This window comes from Lepisma saccharinum, chromosome 15, assembly GCF_977018435.1.
Source record: "Lepisma saccharinum chromosome 15, izLepSacc3.1, whole genome shotgun sequence".
NCBI lineage: Eukaryota > Metazoa > Arthropoda > Insecta > Zygentoma > Lepismatidae > Lepisma > Lepisma saccharinum.
Genome location: NC_139243.1, coordinates 69,722,557 through 69,741,083, shown reverse-complemented (window position 1 = coordinate 69,741,083; position 18,527 = coordinate 69,722,557). Strand labels below are relative to the sequence as shown.

Here is an 18,527-nt window from a genome sequence, read left to right as displayed (position 1 = left end):
ATCCGTCCCTTCGCCGTCAAGTTTCAGATCTAACATTTCTTTTCAAAATCATGAATGGACAACTTTTCACTAACGAACTCTTGCCACATCTTCACATCCGGATCCCACGTACGAACAGCAAATGCAACAACTTCTTTTACACAAAAGCCTCAAGGCTATCCCTAGAACAAAGGTCATTTCTCTATAGGCTACAAACAAGGTACAATACACTAGTTGATCCTCCAGGCTTCCATCTATCTAAGCAGGCTTTCAGAAATGCGTGCATCAAGCAGCTGAAGAGAAATTAATATTTGTTATACCCTTGTTATTGTTTTATTATTATTGTTTAATTTTTATTATTTTTTTGTATTATTCTTGTTACATATGTGTGCGTGCTTCTCATTTGTTAATTTCTATTTTTCTCGCTGTTGATATCCTGATATAAAATGGTTTTTCTCTGTATTCAGGATTTCTCAAATAAATAAAAAAAAATAAAAAACCGGAAAGAAACAACAGTAAAACAGTACACTAGTGTTAAAATGAATACGCGAAACAAGATAAAATAAAATAAAATAAACAAAATATAAATATAAACATAAACAAGTCGAGACAGTTCCAAGGTAAACAGATGTGTTTCACAAAAGCATTAGTTATATACAATTTTTTCTATGTTGGTGATAAAAGATGGATATGAACTGAATATATCGGTTTGGTTTGAGATGACATTGAACTGATTTGTTAGCCTATGAAATAGTGAACGTTGAATGAGTGAGAGTCTGGGAGTTGCAGTGTGGAAAGTTTCCTTGCTCCGTGTTTTGTGTCTGGGCACTCTGAGGGAGAGTTTGTTGAGTGGGATGCTGCATCTTAGGTTTCCATTAATTATCTTATGTAGTAATTTCATATCTGCAACGTATCTACGTGATTCTGGAGTATTTATGTTTAAGTTTAGAAGCAGATCTCTCTTAGGCAGGTGTCTCAGGGCCGGCACTCTATATCGAACGATGGAGAGGAAAAAGCTGAGAACATTGTCGATCTTGGAGGTATGAGAAGGGGCAGCCATGTTCCAGATGGGTGAACAGTATTCTAGAATGGGGGACACAAATGTTTTGAAGTAAATAGAAAGTGCTTTCGGGTTATGGATTTCGGTGAATCTGTAAAGTAAGCCTAGCATACGCATTGCCTTTTTTGTGATGGTTGATATGTGATTATCGAAAGTTAGTTTAGAATCTATGAGGATACCTAGATCTCGTTGTTGTGCTTCTTTTGTTAGAGTGATGTCAGTGAGTGTATAATTACCTTCAAGATTGTTTCGCTTCAATATAATTTTGGACTGCAATTTCAAGGTAATACATACAATGTATTAAGGCCTAAAAGAGTGCCCTTTATTTATGACTTTGAAGGTCATTAATTTAAAATTAACTTAAGACCTTAGAAAGACATATAAATTGGTTGAACTAGAGGGATTCCATAAATTGATATAAAAATTGTGATTACTGATAATACTTGTTCTTTTAGATTTAGCGGCTTGTTATTAATAATTCACATATTGGTTTTGTAATTTATTAGAATTGAGGTGATGGAGGTTCGTAAGCAATAATATAAGGTTAATAGCGATATACTGATTTATAAAGTAATTATTAGTAATTGTTTAAAGTTGGTTATTTTGATAATAACCATTCATTTTGGTAAAAATCCTAATAGTGGTGGAAGACCCCCAAGGCAGAGTATTGAAATAAAGAGGGATATCTTTTTTATAGAGGGAAGCTTTAGTATGAAGAGTTGGTGGGTATAATATGATTTGTTTATTGAAAATAGCATAATAGCGGAGGAGGTTATAAGGATGTATACGAGTAAGTATGTTAATCAGGTGTTATTCTCAGGATGATTCATGATATGTGGTTAATTGATGAAAAGGCTATAATTTTTCGTAATGAAGTTTGATTTAACCCTCCAATTGCTCCAAAAATTGCTGATATCCCGATTGTGATAGTTAAAATTATGTTTAAGTCATCAACTACGTAGCTAAGTAGTGTTGATGGAGCAATTTTTTGAATAGTTGTTATTACCAAACAATTAATTCATGTCATCCCTTCTATAACTTCTGGCATTCAGATGTGGAATGGAGCTGCTCCTATTTTTATTAATAATGCAAAGATTAGAAGATGAATTTGTAAATTAAAATTTATTGAGTTAATTATAATGAGTGCTGCTGTCAGAATTATTGATGATGCTAGCGCTTGAATTAAGAAGTATCTAAGTGATGCTTCTGTATTTCGTTGATTATTTGGTGTAGAAATTAATGGAATAAAATATATTAAATTAATTTCTAAGCCTATTCAGGCTCCATATCATGAGGTGGAAGAAATAGAAAGGAGGGTTCCTATTGGGGGGGTCAATAGGATTTTTTTTTTGGGGGGTTGTGAGCATTAAAAAGGGAAGGATTGATTAAGAACCTTCATATGTGGCGTATGAGCCCTCTAGCCTAATTAGCTTACCTTTTTATTATATTTTGGTGTATGACGCACCATGGAGTTTGATACCATCGGGGAAAGTTTAATTCTTTCAGTTATAAAATATATAGGATAATAAGAACATGTTAGGTTTCATGTATATTTTACTCTATCATGGTAATCCTTTTTCAGGCATCTTATTTATATGCTAATTATAGTAGTGGGTTAAAAAAGGTATTTATTGGTTTTTATTTTTATGGTTAATAAATAGAATCTATCTATTAAATAATATAAAATATTTCAACATTATCTTTAATTTTATTTAATTTTGAAAGTGTTTGTATCTAACTTAAAGTAATTGTCTTACTTTATATGTAATTTTAATGCTTATTGAGGGAAAAAAATTGTGTTCTATATAATATGGGAGTGAGAAAAAATAATAGGGGGGAAATTTTCGTGAGATAGTTTCTAATTACAATCTAATTTAATATAATTCATCTTATGTAATAATAAGAACCTCTTTATAATTTAAATTAAAGTTTTTATTCTGGCTTAAATCTCCTTACTTAAATTTCACATATGTATTTACTAAAGAGAGGTAAAGAAATTCCGCCGATTTCTGGTGGGTTGGACGGTTGCAGGGTTAAAGTTTGGTGGTTCGCAGTGCGTGGGTTTGTTTAGTTTAATATAATTTAGATTACAGGATTTTAATTTTTAATAATGTTGCCCAGCAAAATTCGTGCCAGCTGCCACAGTTAGTCGTGGGGGCATAAATGGTGAGTTCTTGGCTAAATTGTAGTAATAATTAATTTTTGGTTGTTTGCTTTTTATTTGTTAGGTGAAATTTTTAATATAATTTGTTCTTTATTTTTATGAATTTTATAAAGGTGATATGTTTAGACTTGGATTAGATACCCTATTATAATCATTGTAAATTTAGTTTGAGTAGTATTAGTTATGATCTTGAAACTCAAAGAATTTGGCGGTGCTTTAATCTATTCAGAGGAACCTGTTCCGTAATCGATATTCCATGTTTTATTTGACCTATTATTGTAAGTTATCAGTTTGTATACTGCCATAATTTGAGGATTTAAATATATATTTTCTTTTTTCTTTTGTAATATATTCAAGCTCAAGGTGGAGATGGGTTACATTGTGTTGATTTGGATGGTATATTGAGAATATATTTCAAATTGGATTTAATTGTAATTTTGTTTTAGAAAAGTATTTTGATTTATTAGCTCTAGGGTATGCACACATCGCCCGTCGCTCTCATTTATATAAGTGAGATAAGTCGTAACATAGTAGGCGTACCGGAAGGTGTGCCTGGTTTGGTTACTATCAAAATATTTCTATTAGATAGAATATTCATTTACATTGAATAATTAGTGGTGCAATTTGATATATTTTGATAGGGGTTCTATTACTATTTGATCTCGTTTATAAATAGGTTGTATATGAAAAGGAATTTTATATTTTTTTGGTAATATGTTTATCATATATAAATTAGTTTGTAATAGATTAGTAGTATAGTATAGGGATTTATTAAATATATGAAATATTAATTTTTATTATAGATGCTAATAATCGTACCTTTTGTATCAGGGAGGATTAAATTTTAATTGAATATTCTTTTTTCTCGAAAGGTGAGGAGCTAGTAAGGTTAATTTTAAGGTGAGAGTGTTATATTTTTCTGTTAAAATTATTATTTGTAATGCTTATATCTAGTTATTAGGGAATTATATTTAATATAGTTTTACATTTTAATATTTTTATATTAATTTATATTATAGTATTAATATTTAGTTATGACTTGGGGGTGTGCTTCTCGTTAATATATTGGTCATAACTTTATAATAAAGTATTATATTTATTGGTTTGGAGATTGCTAGTTTTTGCAATTTTGTTATAATTTATTGGGATTTAGATAAAAATTTAGTTTAGTTTGACTTATTTACCTAATTATATATTTTAATTAGTTTGATTTAGAAATTATGATTCTAAAAGTATATTTAATTATTTAATTAGAGGAATTAGGCAAAACTTTATTCTTGCCTGTTTATCAAAAACATCTTTTCATGGTTTTATATGAAGTATAACCTGCCTAATGACATTTGTTTAATGGTCGCAGCAGTATTTTGACTGTGTGAAGGTATCATAATCATTAGTCTTTTAATTGGGGGCTAGAATGAATGGTTGGACGAGGAGTAAGCTGTCTTTGATTAAGTAATATATATAATTTTACTTTAAAGTGAAAAGGCTTTATTTTTTAAGGGGACAATAAGACCCTATAGATCTTTATTTTGTTTTATAATATTTTGGTTAGGATTATGATTACACGAGGCGCATCCTGAAAGTAAGTTTCCCTTATTTTTTTAAAGAAAAAACCAACACAGTTTCAGGAAACCATTTATTGGCAACAGCTACAGCAAAGGTTCAGCTATTTTTCAACAAAGCAACCACCAGAATTGAGACACTTGTCGTATCGTGGTATCAACTTTTGGATCCCACTGTCGTAGAACTCTGCTGCCTGTGAATGGAACCAGCGTGTGACAGACGTCTTCAGCTCTTCGTCGTTGCCAAAATGCTCACCGGAGGACAGGAATTTCTTGAGGTGCAAGAAAACGTGAAAATCGCTGGGAGCCAGATCAGGACTGTAAGGTGGATGATAAAACAACTCCCAGCCAAATTCCGTCAAAACAGCTGCTGTGCGCCGAGCCGTATGTGGACGAGCATTGTCATGGAGGAGCACAACACCTGCAGTAAGCATGCCACGCCTCTTGTTTTGAATGGCACGTCGCAATTTCCTTAGTGTTTCACAGTAATAGTCAGCGTTCACCGTTTCACCTCTGGGGAGGAAGTCAATGAGCAAAATGTCCTTCCTGTCCCAAAACACGGTGCACATCACTTTCTGTACCGACAGCGTCTGTTTGAATTTCTTCTTAACCGGAGATCCACTATGCCGCCAATGCATTGACTGCTGCTTGGTTTCCGGGGTGAAGTGCGAAATCCACGTCTCATCGCCCGTGATGATCCTGTCGAGGAATTCATCGCCGTCATCATGGTACCATTGCAGGAATGTCAGTGCTGCTCCTGAACGTTTCATTTTGTGTTTGGGTGTCAGGTTTTTCGGAACCCACCTGGCACACAATTTTTTGAACAGCAGGCGATGCGTGACAATCTCATGCAACACGGATCGCGATATCTGCGGAAAAAGGCTACTCAACTCCATAATCGTGAAGCGACGGTTCTCTACGATGCGCTGCCGCACCAGCTCAACCAGATCATCAGTGATGAGGGACGGACGCCCACTGCGCTCTTCATCATGGACACTTTGACGACCTTCCGAAAACTGCCGACACCAGCGACGCACCATCTGCTTACTCATAATGTTCGGCCCATAGACCTCACAGAGCTGACGATGAATGTCAATTGGCGCAATGCTTTGTGCATTCAGGAATTTTATCACCGACCGAACCTCGCATGCAGCGGGAGAAGGAATACGAGCTTCCATTTCGGACCGCTGCTGCCTCGCTACTGGCGCCGGGTGGGATCTGTCCGCCTGGCATATGATTGATATGTCTTAGCTCTGCTGGGCATGTGCAATTTACACGGCTCATTATGTTTACTTTCACGGGAAAAAATAGGGAAACTTACTTTATGGATGCGCCTCGTATATGTTATTACGTAATATTTTGTTGGGGTGATGGGAAGATAATGATTAACTCTTTTTATTTAATATTCAATGATTTTTGTTATTTGGATCCATTATTAATGATTGAAAGAATAAGTTACCTTAGGGATAACAGCGTAATCTTTCTTGAGAGATCATATCGACAGGAGGGGTTGCGACCTCGATGTTGGATTAAGATATCATTTGGGTGTAGAATTTCAAATTTGATGATCTGCTCGACCTTTAATTTCTTACATGATCTGAGTTCAAAGCGGCATGAGCCAGGTTGGTTTCTATCTCTTAATGTTTTAAATGTTTTAGTATGAAAGGACCAAATATTTATATTATATATATAATATTGATTAATAATAATTACTATAATGGCAGAAAAGTACATTGAATTTAGTATTCAAAAATTACGATAATTACCTTTTTATAGTAAATGATATTAGATTTATTTATTGGAATTACTTCTTTTATTATTTTAATTGTATGTGATTTGGTTAGAGTTGATTTTTTTACTTTGTTTGAGGGCAGAATTTTAGGATATATCCAAATTCGTAGAGGGCCCTAATAGGGTTGGGGTTTGTGGTGTCTTTCAGCCTTTTGCTAATGCAATTAGGTTGTTTACTAAGGAACAGACATTACCTATTTTGAGAAATTACTATCCTTATTATATATCTCCAGTTTTAAAATTGTTTTTGTCTTTATTTGTTTGGGTTGTTTTTCCTTACCATACTTTATTATTTAATTTTTATTTGGGGACCTTTTTCATTTTATGTTGTATAAGAATGGGAGTATATACAGTAATATCTGTTGGGTGATCATCTAATTCTAATTATGCATTGCTCGGGGGTCTTTGAGCAGTTGCTCAGATTCTCTCTTACAGGGTGAGTTTATTATTTTCCTGTAGTTTACAGTTATTACAAGCATAAGAAAATCGTTAACGACAGAAATGTCAAATAATGTTTATTTCGAAGAGAAAATCATAGAATTGTTTTTAACCAAAGAACAAGAAAAAAATTTCACCTTAGTAGATCTCAATGTGTGCTCCTTTGGTGGCGCGACAAACATCAAGGTGGTACTCAACCTCCATCCAAGTGTTCTTCAACATTTGATGAGTGACGGAGCCACATGTATCGATAATTCTTTCACGGAGATCATTGAGGTCTTGCACAGGTGTTTGGTAAACCATAGTCTTCACATAACCCCAAAGGAAAAAGTCCAAAGGACACAAGTCTGGTGACCGTGGTGGCCATTTAATGGGTCCACCCCTCCCAATCCAATTACCAGCAAAATTGTTATTAAGGAAGTTAGTAACACAACGGGAATAATGTGGGGGGCCCCATCCTGCTGAAATATGTACCCATGAGGTATACGAGGTACAGCATACTGTTGCAACATTCGCAGGTAACTTGCACCTGTAACTGTAGCTTCCTCAAAGAAAAAGGGCCCAATTATGGAATCTCGTGTCAAACCACACCACACATTCAACTTTGGGCTGTCGTGTTCATGTTCAACAACTGCATGGGGATTCTGCTCACCCCATATTCTACAGTTATGCCTATGCATTTTTCCGGAAATGTGGAAGGTAGCCTCATCTGAAAATGTTACGCGTGTCAGGAATTCATTGTCATCATGAATGCATGATAGCACTTCAATAGCATAATCAAACCTAGCAGGTTTATCACTGCACTTTAGTTTCTGAACAAGCTGTAACATGTAAGCTCTAAGCCTTAACCTTTTATGTACGATATCATGCACAGTAGAACGTGGAATTTGAAGTTGAGAACTAGCACGTCTCACAGATGTATGCGGGCTTCTCTGGAAAGCTTCCTGAACTGCAACCACTTTATCCACGCTCACACGCTTCCGACCACTACCTTTCTTCCTCAAGAAAGACCCTGTTTCCAGCAATTGTTTATGCCATTTAACAATGTAATGACGTTCTGGTGCTTCTTGTCCATATTGTTGCCGGAATCTTCTTTGTACCATTACAGGAGACTTCAATTCTGCAAACCATAAGCAGCACTCAACTTTCTGACGAACAGTAAATGGCGCCATTGTACAGACTACTCACGAACAAAGCCGTGCATGCGCTTAATTATGTTACGATTTTTTCCCTTCTGGTGGTAAAAAAAAATCCTTTCTTCCCTCTTCCAAATAAACGTTATTTGACATTTTTATCGTAAACGATTGTTGAGTTAATTAAATTCTTTATTGCTATATTTTTTCTCGGACACACTGTATTATTAGAATTATTTTGGGTTGAGATGGCTTAGGGTTGGTTTCATATTGCTTAGTAATTTATTATTAGAATGTTCATTCTTATTCTGCGGGGATATTAACTGCCCTGTCGAATCGAATTGGGGATGTATTTATTTTACTATCTGTTGCTTGAATATTAAATTATGGTAGTTGAAACAATATTTATTACTCATGGTTAATTTCTGATTTTGATATAATATGAATTACTAGATTTATTATTGTTGATTATTTATGATTGATTGATAACGTACTTCACCCACTACCCTAGATAAACCTGCACTGTGGCCACTGAAATCCTATTGGCACCTTTGGTCCCTTTCCAGTTATACACATCAAACAAAAGACAAAAATAAACATTACAACACCTCAAATAAGACTAAAAATGAGCATGACAGAACAAAATTTGGTTTGCTTTTATATTCCAGAAATCTCTGCTAGCTAAATTGATTGTTACAGTGTGAAATCTCACAAAGTGCTGTTTTTTCTCATTTGTTTATAATGAAAGGATGATACCAAAAGTTTCCCTGCAATTATAAGAGCCCACATTGGCAAAATCTCTTGAGTTTGATGAAGAAAATCAGCAAGAAGGGGGAGAGGGGAGGAAGGGGGGTTGACTGATGTTGCACAACCCATGCAGGTACTCAAATAAAGAATATCAACTTGAGGCAATTGTTGAAAGAAAGCTGTTTAGACATTTGACATATTAATTTTCTAATTAAGGGAGGGATGCAAATGTCCACAATTATTTTTCCACACTCTTGTAGTAAATTATATGCTCTTCACTGTGGCACTCAAGAGTTGGCTGGGTCTTTTTAAGTACTTTGAGGATCAACGATTGTCAAAATTTGGAAAAATTCAAAGAAAAGTAAAGACTTAGAAGAGCAGTAAAAGTCAACAAGTCAAAAGGTTTCATTCATTAGGCAATTTTCCTCAAATCATACTAAAATTGGTTGTTGGCAATTACAACAAAAAAGGTACACATTTCCAGAATCAGGTTGAACAAAGTTATAATTTTGAAATAATGTGTTGTAGCACTTTAGTTACCAGTCACTTCCTCATGAGGGAACTTTGGCTGAACATCATAGTTGGCATGAATGGATGCTTGAGAAGGCATGAAGGAAAAAGTCATGTATTAATTAACTACAATAACTACTAGGACTGAGCCAATACAGATACCGATGTAACCGTATCGGATGATACCAGTGGTATTGGTAAGTATTGGTTGAAATTTTCCAACCGATTCCTTCCGATACCATTGTCTTTGAGTTGCTACAATCAAGGCCAAGAGAAACATTTGACCTTTCCAAAAATTCGCTCACCCTTCCTTGTGGCAGATTAGTTTTTCAGAGAATTACCGAACAAACCCTCCACCTCCTGGGAAGCAGATGATTGACAAGATCAAAGGCATGGATAAAGGGAAAGCTGTGACCAAACTTCTTGAAGGCATATAACTACCTGGTAGGTGTAAAGGCTGTGTGGAAACAGAGGATATATTTAATTTTAAATTCCTTCTTGCACGCTTGTGGCGGACGTTTTAAAACCAGCATTATTACCATCCTGGACTGTTTCCGGGTCAGATGATTTAGGACTTCTTGCGAAAGACATGTGAAGGCTGCTGTGGAATTCGATTTGTTTTATCTACATTCAAGCAAGGCAGGAGGGTTGTGGTTTGTATAATTTATTCTTGCACTCTTATGTGACTGTTGGTATCAGCCTTTACTGCAGCAACTTATTTTTGTTGCAAATGACAGAGAATGATGGACAGCATGGCATAAAAAGGCGTTATTTTAACAACTGTATTTGCATATATTATTATGTCTCTTTTCTACATCTCCAGGCTAACCCAAAAGGCAGGAAATAATAGTATTTACATGAAACTGAAGAAGAGACAATCAACCGATTTTTTAATATTTTTCTTTTGTAACTGCAGCATGTTAAAAAGTCTTGCAACACTTCAAAAATCCGTTAAAAAGTCTTGCAACACTTCAAAAATCCTATCTGGGTCTACAGAGAAGTTCACAAAAAAAAAAGTACCAAATGTCCCAAGACTTTTTAAAGTATCATAATGCTTTTCTTAAGAAAACCTAAAAACAAAATGAGTTTCCTGTGGATGTAGCACAATGCCATGAAGGCACATTTAGGGTATGTGGGGGTAGGCCCAGACACATTCTCGATCTCAGCCATTTTTGGAGGTGATGTGATCAGAACCACTCTCCAACTGCCTTTACCCCATGGGGCTGCCAACAGGTATCTATTGATTTGAGGCTTGGTGAACCCCAGATATGCTTTGGGGGGGAGGGGGAGGAGAAGGCCAGAAAATTCTGACCTTACATCATCCACCCCGGGAATTGAACCCGGGTCTCCTGCATAGAAACAGACACCCTAAACACCATGGCTCCAAGTATTATAATGCTGCAGGAGAATAATTAGTGAGTTATTTAATGTCATAAAACGAACGTGATATTTTAAAATGGAATCGATTTCAAACACAGCATTTCCCAGCTGTGCAATGAGGTTTAGATGTTGCAAAACAATGATTACTTGCTGAAAATTGTTCATTAAAATTTGCATTTTCAGAAGGATGATCTAGAACTATTCATGAATCACTGGCATTGAGTATTGTTGCTTTCTGAAAAATGAGAACTTTGAAATATTACACATTTAAAAGATTCTTCATCAAAATTATTCAATATGTTAAGAAACACAAAAACTTCATGCACAAAATTGAACATAAAATATCATAATAATTTTCAAAGAGAAAAAAATAATTTCAATCAATGCAATCTCATTCCAATCACACTAACATCATATTTAAACATTATTTGAAACGAGGTAGAGATTATCAGGGCATTAAACTTTATCACCAATAAAAATAAATTTGTTATTAACATATCACAAAATCTGTGTCCATAACTGATTTTAACTTTGCTAGTACAAGGTGGCCACTGCAGGATCATGATAAAATTCAAGTATAATTCCCGGTATCCAAGGCGTACTTTCCAGAAATTCAAGGGTACAAGAAAATGTTCTCTCTATTTCAATAGTATCTATTACCACCTCTCACCACCCACACACAAGTATATTAACAATATAAAGCATAAATGATATTCCATTGTATGAAAACAGTCTAATACAATTCAATATTTAAAATATTTTATTTCATATGTGAAGTTTACATTTGCCATTTTCACATACTTAGACATGAAATACATCTACAAACATGAGTCGCAAATGTTACAGGACATATTAATCTATAAGAAATTATTAACTGTATAAGAATTTCACACTGAAATTTACCTAATCAAGTTCAAGGGTAAAAATGTTTTCAATATAATTATTCAAGCATTGATTGGTTGATTTATTTTACTTCACATTTCTGCCACGTTTTGCTAACTGCAAATATGAGGTTCAGTAATGATATAATTAAATTGATGAAGGGATACTCACAAAGAACATCCATTCGCAGGCTGGGATTCAAACCTGGGACCAGGGTTGTTAAAGGTCCACGAACCCATAAAGTCTATTGGGTTCTACTGCAGGACCGGAATTTTTTTCTCTCGCATATTTTAAATTTGGTCCAAGTTGCATATTGTTTCATTGAAATGAGGTTCCTGGAATGTATTTTAATTGATTCTGAAAAAGGTTCCTGGACTGTATTTAAATTCATGCAGGAAATAAGGTTTCTGGACCGAATTTCAATTCATCCCAAACAAAGGTTCCTGAACAGTATTTAAATTGATCCGGTAAAAAGGTTCCTGGACCGAATTGAAATGCTTTAAATATTAAAAGGTCTTACAATGTATAGAAGTCATTTACATTTGCAGATTTTCTCTCCTAGTCTGGGATTCAATTTATAACATACTGATAATGTGCGAATTACTCACAATTAGATACAAACTAAAGGTTAAAAGATAAAAATCAGCAACTTACGTGTGTGAGTATGAAATTTTTCGTACTACGTTTCGGAGGTTACACTACCTCCTTCTTCAGGTTAAAACGATGTTTTTCAGACACCTGACATGGTGCCTCGTCGTGAAAGTGATGGTTAAGGATTTAGGTTAAAAATGTTGCAGGAAGGACACTTTCTAAAAATGAATGTAGACTCACATCTAAAACCGCGCAATATACATAAAAAACAAAGGAACGTCCAAGGTTGACGTCGGCGAACTGCCGACCAGTGCTCGGGGTAGGCGAATGCACGGTGTCAGCCCCATACCGGGAGAAAGAAAACTTCTCCTCCTCAATCCTTCTGAACTGGGGCTCGGGAGTCACCAATCCAAGGTGAAATCGACTTCCACCTCGGCGGCTTTCCTAACCTCAGGAGTAACACGGAAGCCTATCTCGTCCCTATTCACTGCGGCTTTTTCCCATTTTTTAAAGAAGTTAACCCAGCCGTAAGATCAAACGAGAATTCAGGAAAGGCATTGAAACCAGTTTTACCTTGGGAAGCGCGGAAAAAAAGAAATTACTTAAGGGGATTAAGGAAGGGAATATTCCCACGGCCTTTGGGATACCTAAGACCCATAAGGAAGGGATACCCCTCAGACCCATCATCCCCATGTATGCACATCCGGGATATGGTTTAGCTAAAGAAATGATTAAGAGGATGGGAAAAATAAATATGGACACTCCGTATAGCGTCAATAACTCCCTTATGGTTAAAGAAACTATTGAGAAACTCACCATAGAAGAACGGGACGTAATCTGTAGTTTCGATGTTATTAATCTGTACCCCAGTGTCCCCCGGGACAAAGCTGGAGATTGTTTGTATAGATGGTTGATTGACCAAAATGTTGAAATCCTGGTCGCCTGGGAGTATGTCCGGTGGTTTTTTCTCGTTACGGGTTATAATTACTTCTACGTTAACGATAAAATCTTCCGACAAAAAGAAGGGTTGGCCATGGGCAATCCCATCTCTGGCCTTGTGGCCAACATCTTCATGCACTACGTCGAAAAAGCCGCTATGGAGCATGTAGGGGGGGGGGGGGTAAAATATTATGGGAGATACGTGGATGACATCCTCATCATAGGGAATGAAATTACACTTGACAGCATTTTCGACCAACTGGGGAAACAGGACCCCAGAATTGGGTTTACTAGAGAAGATATGACAAACGGAAAAATTCACTTTCTTGACTTGTGCCTCACTAAAACCGGTCAACGGATCATAACCGGGGTCTTTCATAAACCGTTGGCCGGAGAGCTGTACCTCCATAAGAAATCCCAACATTCGAATAGAACTAAATTAAATGTTTTTCTTAACTTTTTCATTCGCGCCGAAAGACTGTGCAATGACGAAAAAGAGAAAGAGAAAGAAGGAGAATGGATAAGGAAGGTGGGGGTAAAGAATGGATATACTATCCGCGACCTGGAAAAAGTGGCTAGGAGGGCAAAAAAGATTGTTGGACAAGAAACATCGCAAAATGACAAAGAGGAGAAAAGAATTGAGGTAGGAAACGGTGAAAAGAATAAATATTTTGTCGGGATTCCTTATTATAAGGGTATTTCCGAGAAAATTGAAAAGTCCGTGAGGAGTTACGGGATAAAATGTGGGGTAAGAGCACCCCGGAGTATTGAAAAACACTTTACCTCTTATAAGAAAGGGAGGGGGGATAGGCGCAATAACCCTGAAGAGCAGAAGGGAGTGTATAGGATAGTATGTGAATGCGGAAAGGAATATGTGGGACAGACCGGGAGAAGTATGCAAATTAGGTGGGGAGAGCATGATAAGGATGTAAAGGAGGGCATACCCAAAACAGGATTATCTGAACACCTATTGGTCCACCGACATAAGATTGTTAAGAGGGAAGTTATTAGAGAGGTTAACAATAAATTGGACAGAAATGTATATGAAGCTGCCTATATATGCACGAAAAATTGGAACAAACTTAATAGGGACGATGGGAATTTAGAAGACGGCTGGGTTAACTTCTTTAAAAAATGGGAAAAAGCCGCAGTGAATAGGGACGAGATAGGCTTCCGTGTTACTCCTGAGGTTAGGAAAGCCGCCGAGGTGGAAGTCGATTTCACCTTGGATTGGTGACTCCCGAGCCCCAGTTCAGAAGGATTGAGGAGGAGAAGTTTTCTTTCTCCCGGTATGGAGCTGACACCCTGCATTCGCCTACCCCGAGCACTGGTCGGCAGTTCGCCGACGTCAACCTTGGACGTTCCTTTGTTTTTTATGTATATTGCGCGGTTTTAGATGTGAGTCTACATTCATTTTTAGAAAGTGTCCTTCCTGCAACATTTTTAACCTAAATCCTTAACCATCACTTTCACGACGAGGCACCATGTCAGGTGTCTGAAAAACATCGTTTTAACCTGAAGAAGGAGGTAGTGTAACCTCCGAAACGTAGTACGAAAAATTTCATACTCACACACGTAAGTTGCTGATTTTTATCTTTTAACCTTTAGTTTGATTCAATTTATTTACAATTCCTCAACCAGGGTTGATGGATTAAAAGTTACCTTCTAAAAATGTCTGCGAGTACGGTATACATTGGAATGCCACACTGCGGTTGTAGAAACCGTACGAAGGAAAACAATCAAAATTCTGTTGCTCTCTCATGAGCCACGTTCAAAAACCTCCCTTGTCGAAGTGTTACAGAACCCGTCACATGTTACTCAGACATTCGAATCCAGGAACCGCAACCAATAGGAGCTATCGATGAGGTAATGTGAGGCTGCAGCTATCACAGCAGGGATGGGAAGTGTTTCTACATCAAGGGGAATTGTCCTTTATGCAATAAAATTCGGGGTAAATGGCACTGTTCATTGCCAAAGTTTTCCGGTGTCGACTCCACCCCTGTCATGTCCCTAAAGAATTTTGTTCGTCACTTGTTTGCCCTAAGATTTACATTGCAGTGCAATGGCATGGCTATTCAAATGTTCTTTTCAACAAAGGCAACAAGCAAGCGAAAGAAAACAAATGTGCGCAAGTAGTGACTCAAGAGGTCTCAACCAAGAGAAGGAATACATTTAAGAGAATGGGGCTACATGGAGATGGGTAACATGACTGCAGATTTTGCATTTTGTCCATTGCTGCCATTATACGCAGCCTTGTTCCTTAGATTCTCGAAACAGCCAGCACCTGGATCAGTCTTTCATGCTCACAAGTGGATAAATATTTTTATAAATATCTTCTCTTGCACAAGTTAAAATTCGATCCAAGTTGCATATTGTTTCATTTCAATATGGAATTTGGACCCTATTTAAACTGATTTGGAAAAAAGAGTTCCTGGCCAATATTTAAATTGATCCTGGAAAAAAAGGTTCCTGGACGGTATTTAACTTGATCCTGGAAGAAAGCTTCTTCAACCGAATATAAATAGATTCGGAAAAAAGGTTCCTGGACAGTATTTAAATTGATTCAGAAAAAAAGGTTCCTAGACTGTATTTAAATTCATCCGGAAAAAAGGATCCTGGACAGAATTGAAATACTTCCCAGATAAAACGGTTCTCTACGGTCCAGAACCTATTTACGCTTTCTGATTTTCTCTCCTGGACCGGAATTGAATTTACCTAAAATGTCTGGACGTTTAACAACCTTGCCTTGGACCTCTAGCATCATAGTGCACTGTGCTAACCACTATGTCATGGACATTGGTATCGCAAGTAAATATTGCATGGTGAGGGAGATCAGTCTGTTGATCAAACTTGAATAATACAAGGGATAATAATTGTCATGAATTAATAAAAATGCATCAAAATAGGGAAGCTTTAACACCAGTTACTCCTACTGGTGATGAAGCTTCTTCCTTTGCTTGGTACTTTGGCTAAAAAAATTTGTTAAGCAATGGCTTGCTATTTAAAAAAAAAACACATCCTGTTACGAATGATGACTTTCTTACAACTATATCAAATCAGGTTTGCACAGTGCCATTAGAAGGGATGGTTGAGATCTCAATTAATAAAATGGTGGCACCATAGTTGTAGACATGAAGTATCGATTTGTATAATATAGAGCTGTGGATCCCATCCCAAATGATATATGCACAGAATGACAAGAATTTCCAGAGATTTATACTCAGAAACACTCACTGCGCCAAACCACCATTCCCTGTGTGCAAATGGTTTTTATGGTTCTATTTTATTCTTCACATGTTTAGTAAGTATATACATTTATGGGTATAATACTTGTCATATTTTAAACAATGATAAGTTTTTTCTTTTGTGTGTACTCTTGTGTGTACATTAAGGTGTTGTTTTCGGGGCAAAATTTTTGTTGCAAATTGTACACATAAAAGGTTTTCCATTTGTGTGTACCCTCATATGTTTATTAAGTGAGTCTTCGTAGGAAAACTCTTTGATGCAAATATAACATTTAAAAGGTTTCTTTCTTGCGTGTATTCTCGTGTGTCTATTAAGGTTGTGTTATTTTTGGCAAAATCTTTGTTGCAAATTGAACACTTAAAAAGTTTTTATTTTGTGTGTGTCCTCATATGTATATTAAGTGAGTTCTTGTGGGAAAACACTTTGCTGCAAATAGAACAATTAAAAGGTTTCTCTTTTGTGTGTGTTCTCATGTGTACATTAAGGTTAGATTTTTGGAAAAAATCTTTATTGCAAATTGAACACTTAAAAAGTTTTTATTTTGTGTGTGTCCTCATATGTATATTAAGCAAGTCCTTGCGGGAAAACTCTTTGCTACAAATACAACAATTATAAGGTTTCTCTTTTGTGTGTATTCTCATGTGTCTATTGAGGTGTGGTTTTTGGGTAAAATCTTTATTGCAAATTGCACACTTAAAAGGTTTTTCTTTTGTGTGTATTCTCATGTGTCCATTGAGGTGTGGTTTTTGGGCAAAATATTTGTTGCAAATTGCACACTTAAAAGGATTTTCTTTTGTGTGTGTCCTCAAATGTGTATTAAGCGAGTTCTTGTGGGAAAACACTTTGCTGCAAATAGAACAATTAAAAGGTTTCTCTTTTGTGTGTGTTCTCATGTGTCCATTGAGGTGTAGTTTTTGGGCAAAATCTTTATTGCAAATTGCACACTTAAAAGGTTTTTCATTTGTGTGTGTCCTCATATGTGTATTAAGCGAGTTTTTGTGGGAAAACACTTTGCTGCAAATAGAACAATTAAAAGGTTTCTCTTTTGTGTGTGTTCTCATGTGTCCATTGAGGTGTAGTTTTTGGGCAAAATCTTTATTGCAAATTGCACACTTAAAAGGTTTTTCATTTGTGTGTGTCCTCAAATGTGTATTAAGCGAGTTCTTGTAGGAAAACACTTTGCTACAAATAGAACAATTAAAAGGTTTCTCTTTTGTGTGTGTTCTCATGTGTCTATTGAGGTGTGGTTTTTGGGCAAAATCTTTATTGCAAATTGCACACTTAAAAGGTTTTTCATTTGTGTGTGTCCTCATATGTGTATTAAGTGAGACTTTGTAGGAAAACTCTTTGCTACAAATAGAACAATTAAAAGGTTTCTCTTTTGTGTGTGTTCTCATGTGTCTATTGAGGTGTGGTTTTTGGGCAAAATCTTTATTGCAAATTGCACACTTAAAAGGTTTTTCTTTTGTGTGTATTCTCATGTGTCTATTGAGGTGTGGTTTTTGGGCAAAATCTTTATTGCAAATTGCACACTTAAAAGGTTTTTCTTTTGTGTGTATTCTCATGTGTCCATTGAGGTGTGGTTTTTGGGCAAAATATTTGTTGCAAATTGCACACTTAAAAGGATTTTCTTTTGTGTGTGTCCTCAAATGTGTATTAAGCGAGTTCTTGTGGGAAAACACTTTGCTGCAAATAGAACAATTAAAAGGTTTCTCTTTTGTGTGTGTTCTCATGTGTCCATTGAGGTGTAGTTTTTGGGCAAAATCTTTATTGCAAATTGCACACTTAAAAGGTTTTTCATTTGTGTGTGTCCTCATATGTGTATTAAGTGAGACTTTGTAGGAAAACTCTTTGCTACAAATAGAACAATTAAAAGGTTTCTCTTTTGTGTGTATTCTCATGTGTCCATTGAGGTGTAGTTTTTGGGCAAAATCTTTATTGCAAATTGCACACTTAAAAGGTTTTTCTTTTGTGTGTATTCTCATGTGTCCATTGAGGTGTGGTTTTTGGGCAAAATATTTGTTGCAAATTGTACACTTAAAAGGTTTTTCTTTTGTGTGTATTCTCAGGTGTCTATTGAGGTGTGGTTTTTGGGCAAAATCGTT

General features: G+C 36.0%; 1 protein-coding gene across 1 annotated transcript in view; it reads right to left on the bottom strand.

Moving 5' to 3' along the window:
• Nucleotides 1-16,958: 16,958 nt before the first annotated feature.
• Nucleotides 16,959-18,527, bottom strand: part of LOC145999316 (uncharacterized) — a 206,841-nt gene continuing 205,272 nt past the window's right edge. Inside the window, exons 5-6 of the mRNA XM_083136257.1 lie at nucleotides 17,263-17,436; nucleotides 16,959-17,067 (exon numbers count right to left, since the gene is read on the bottom strand). Of these exons, the coding sequence (XP_082992383.1) occupies nucleotides 16,959-17,067; nucleotides 17,263-17,436 (283 nt within the window). The remainder of the gene's footprint in view (nucleotides 17,068-17,262; nucleotides 17,437-18,527) is intronic.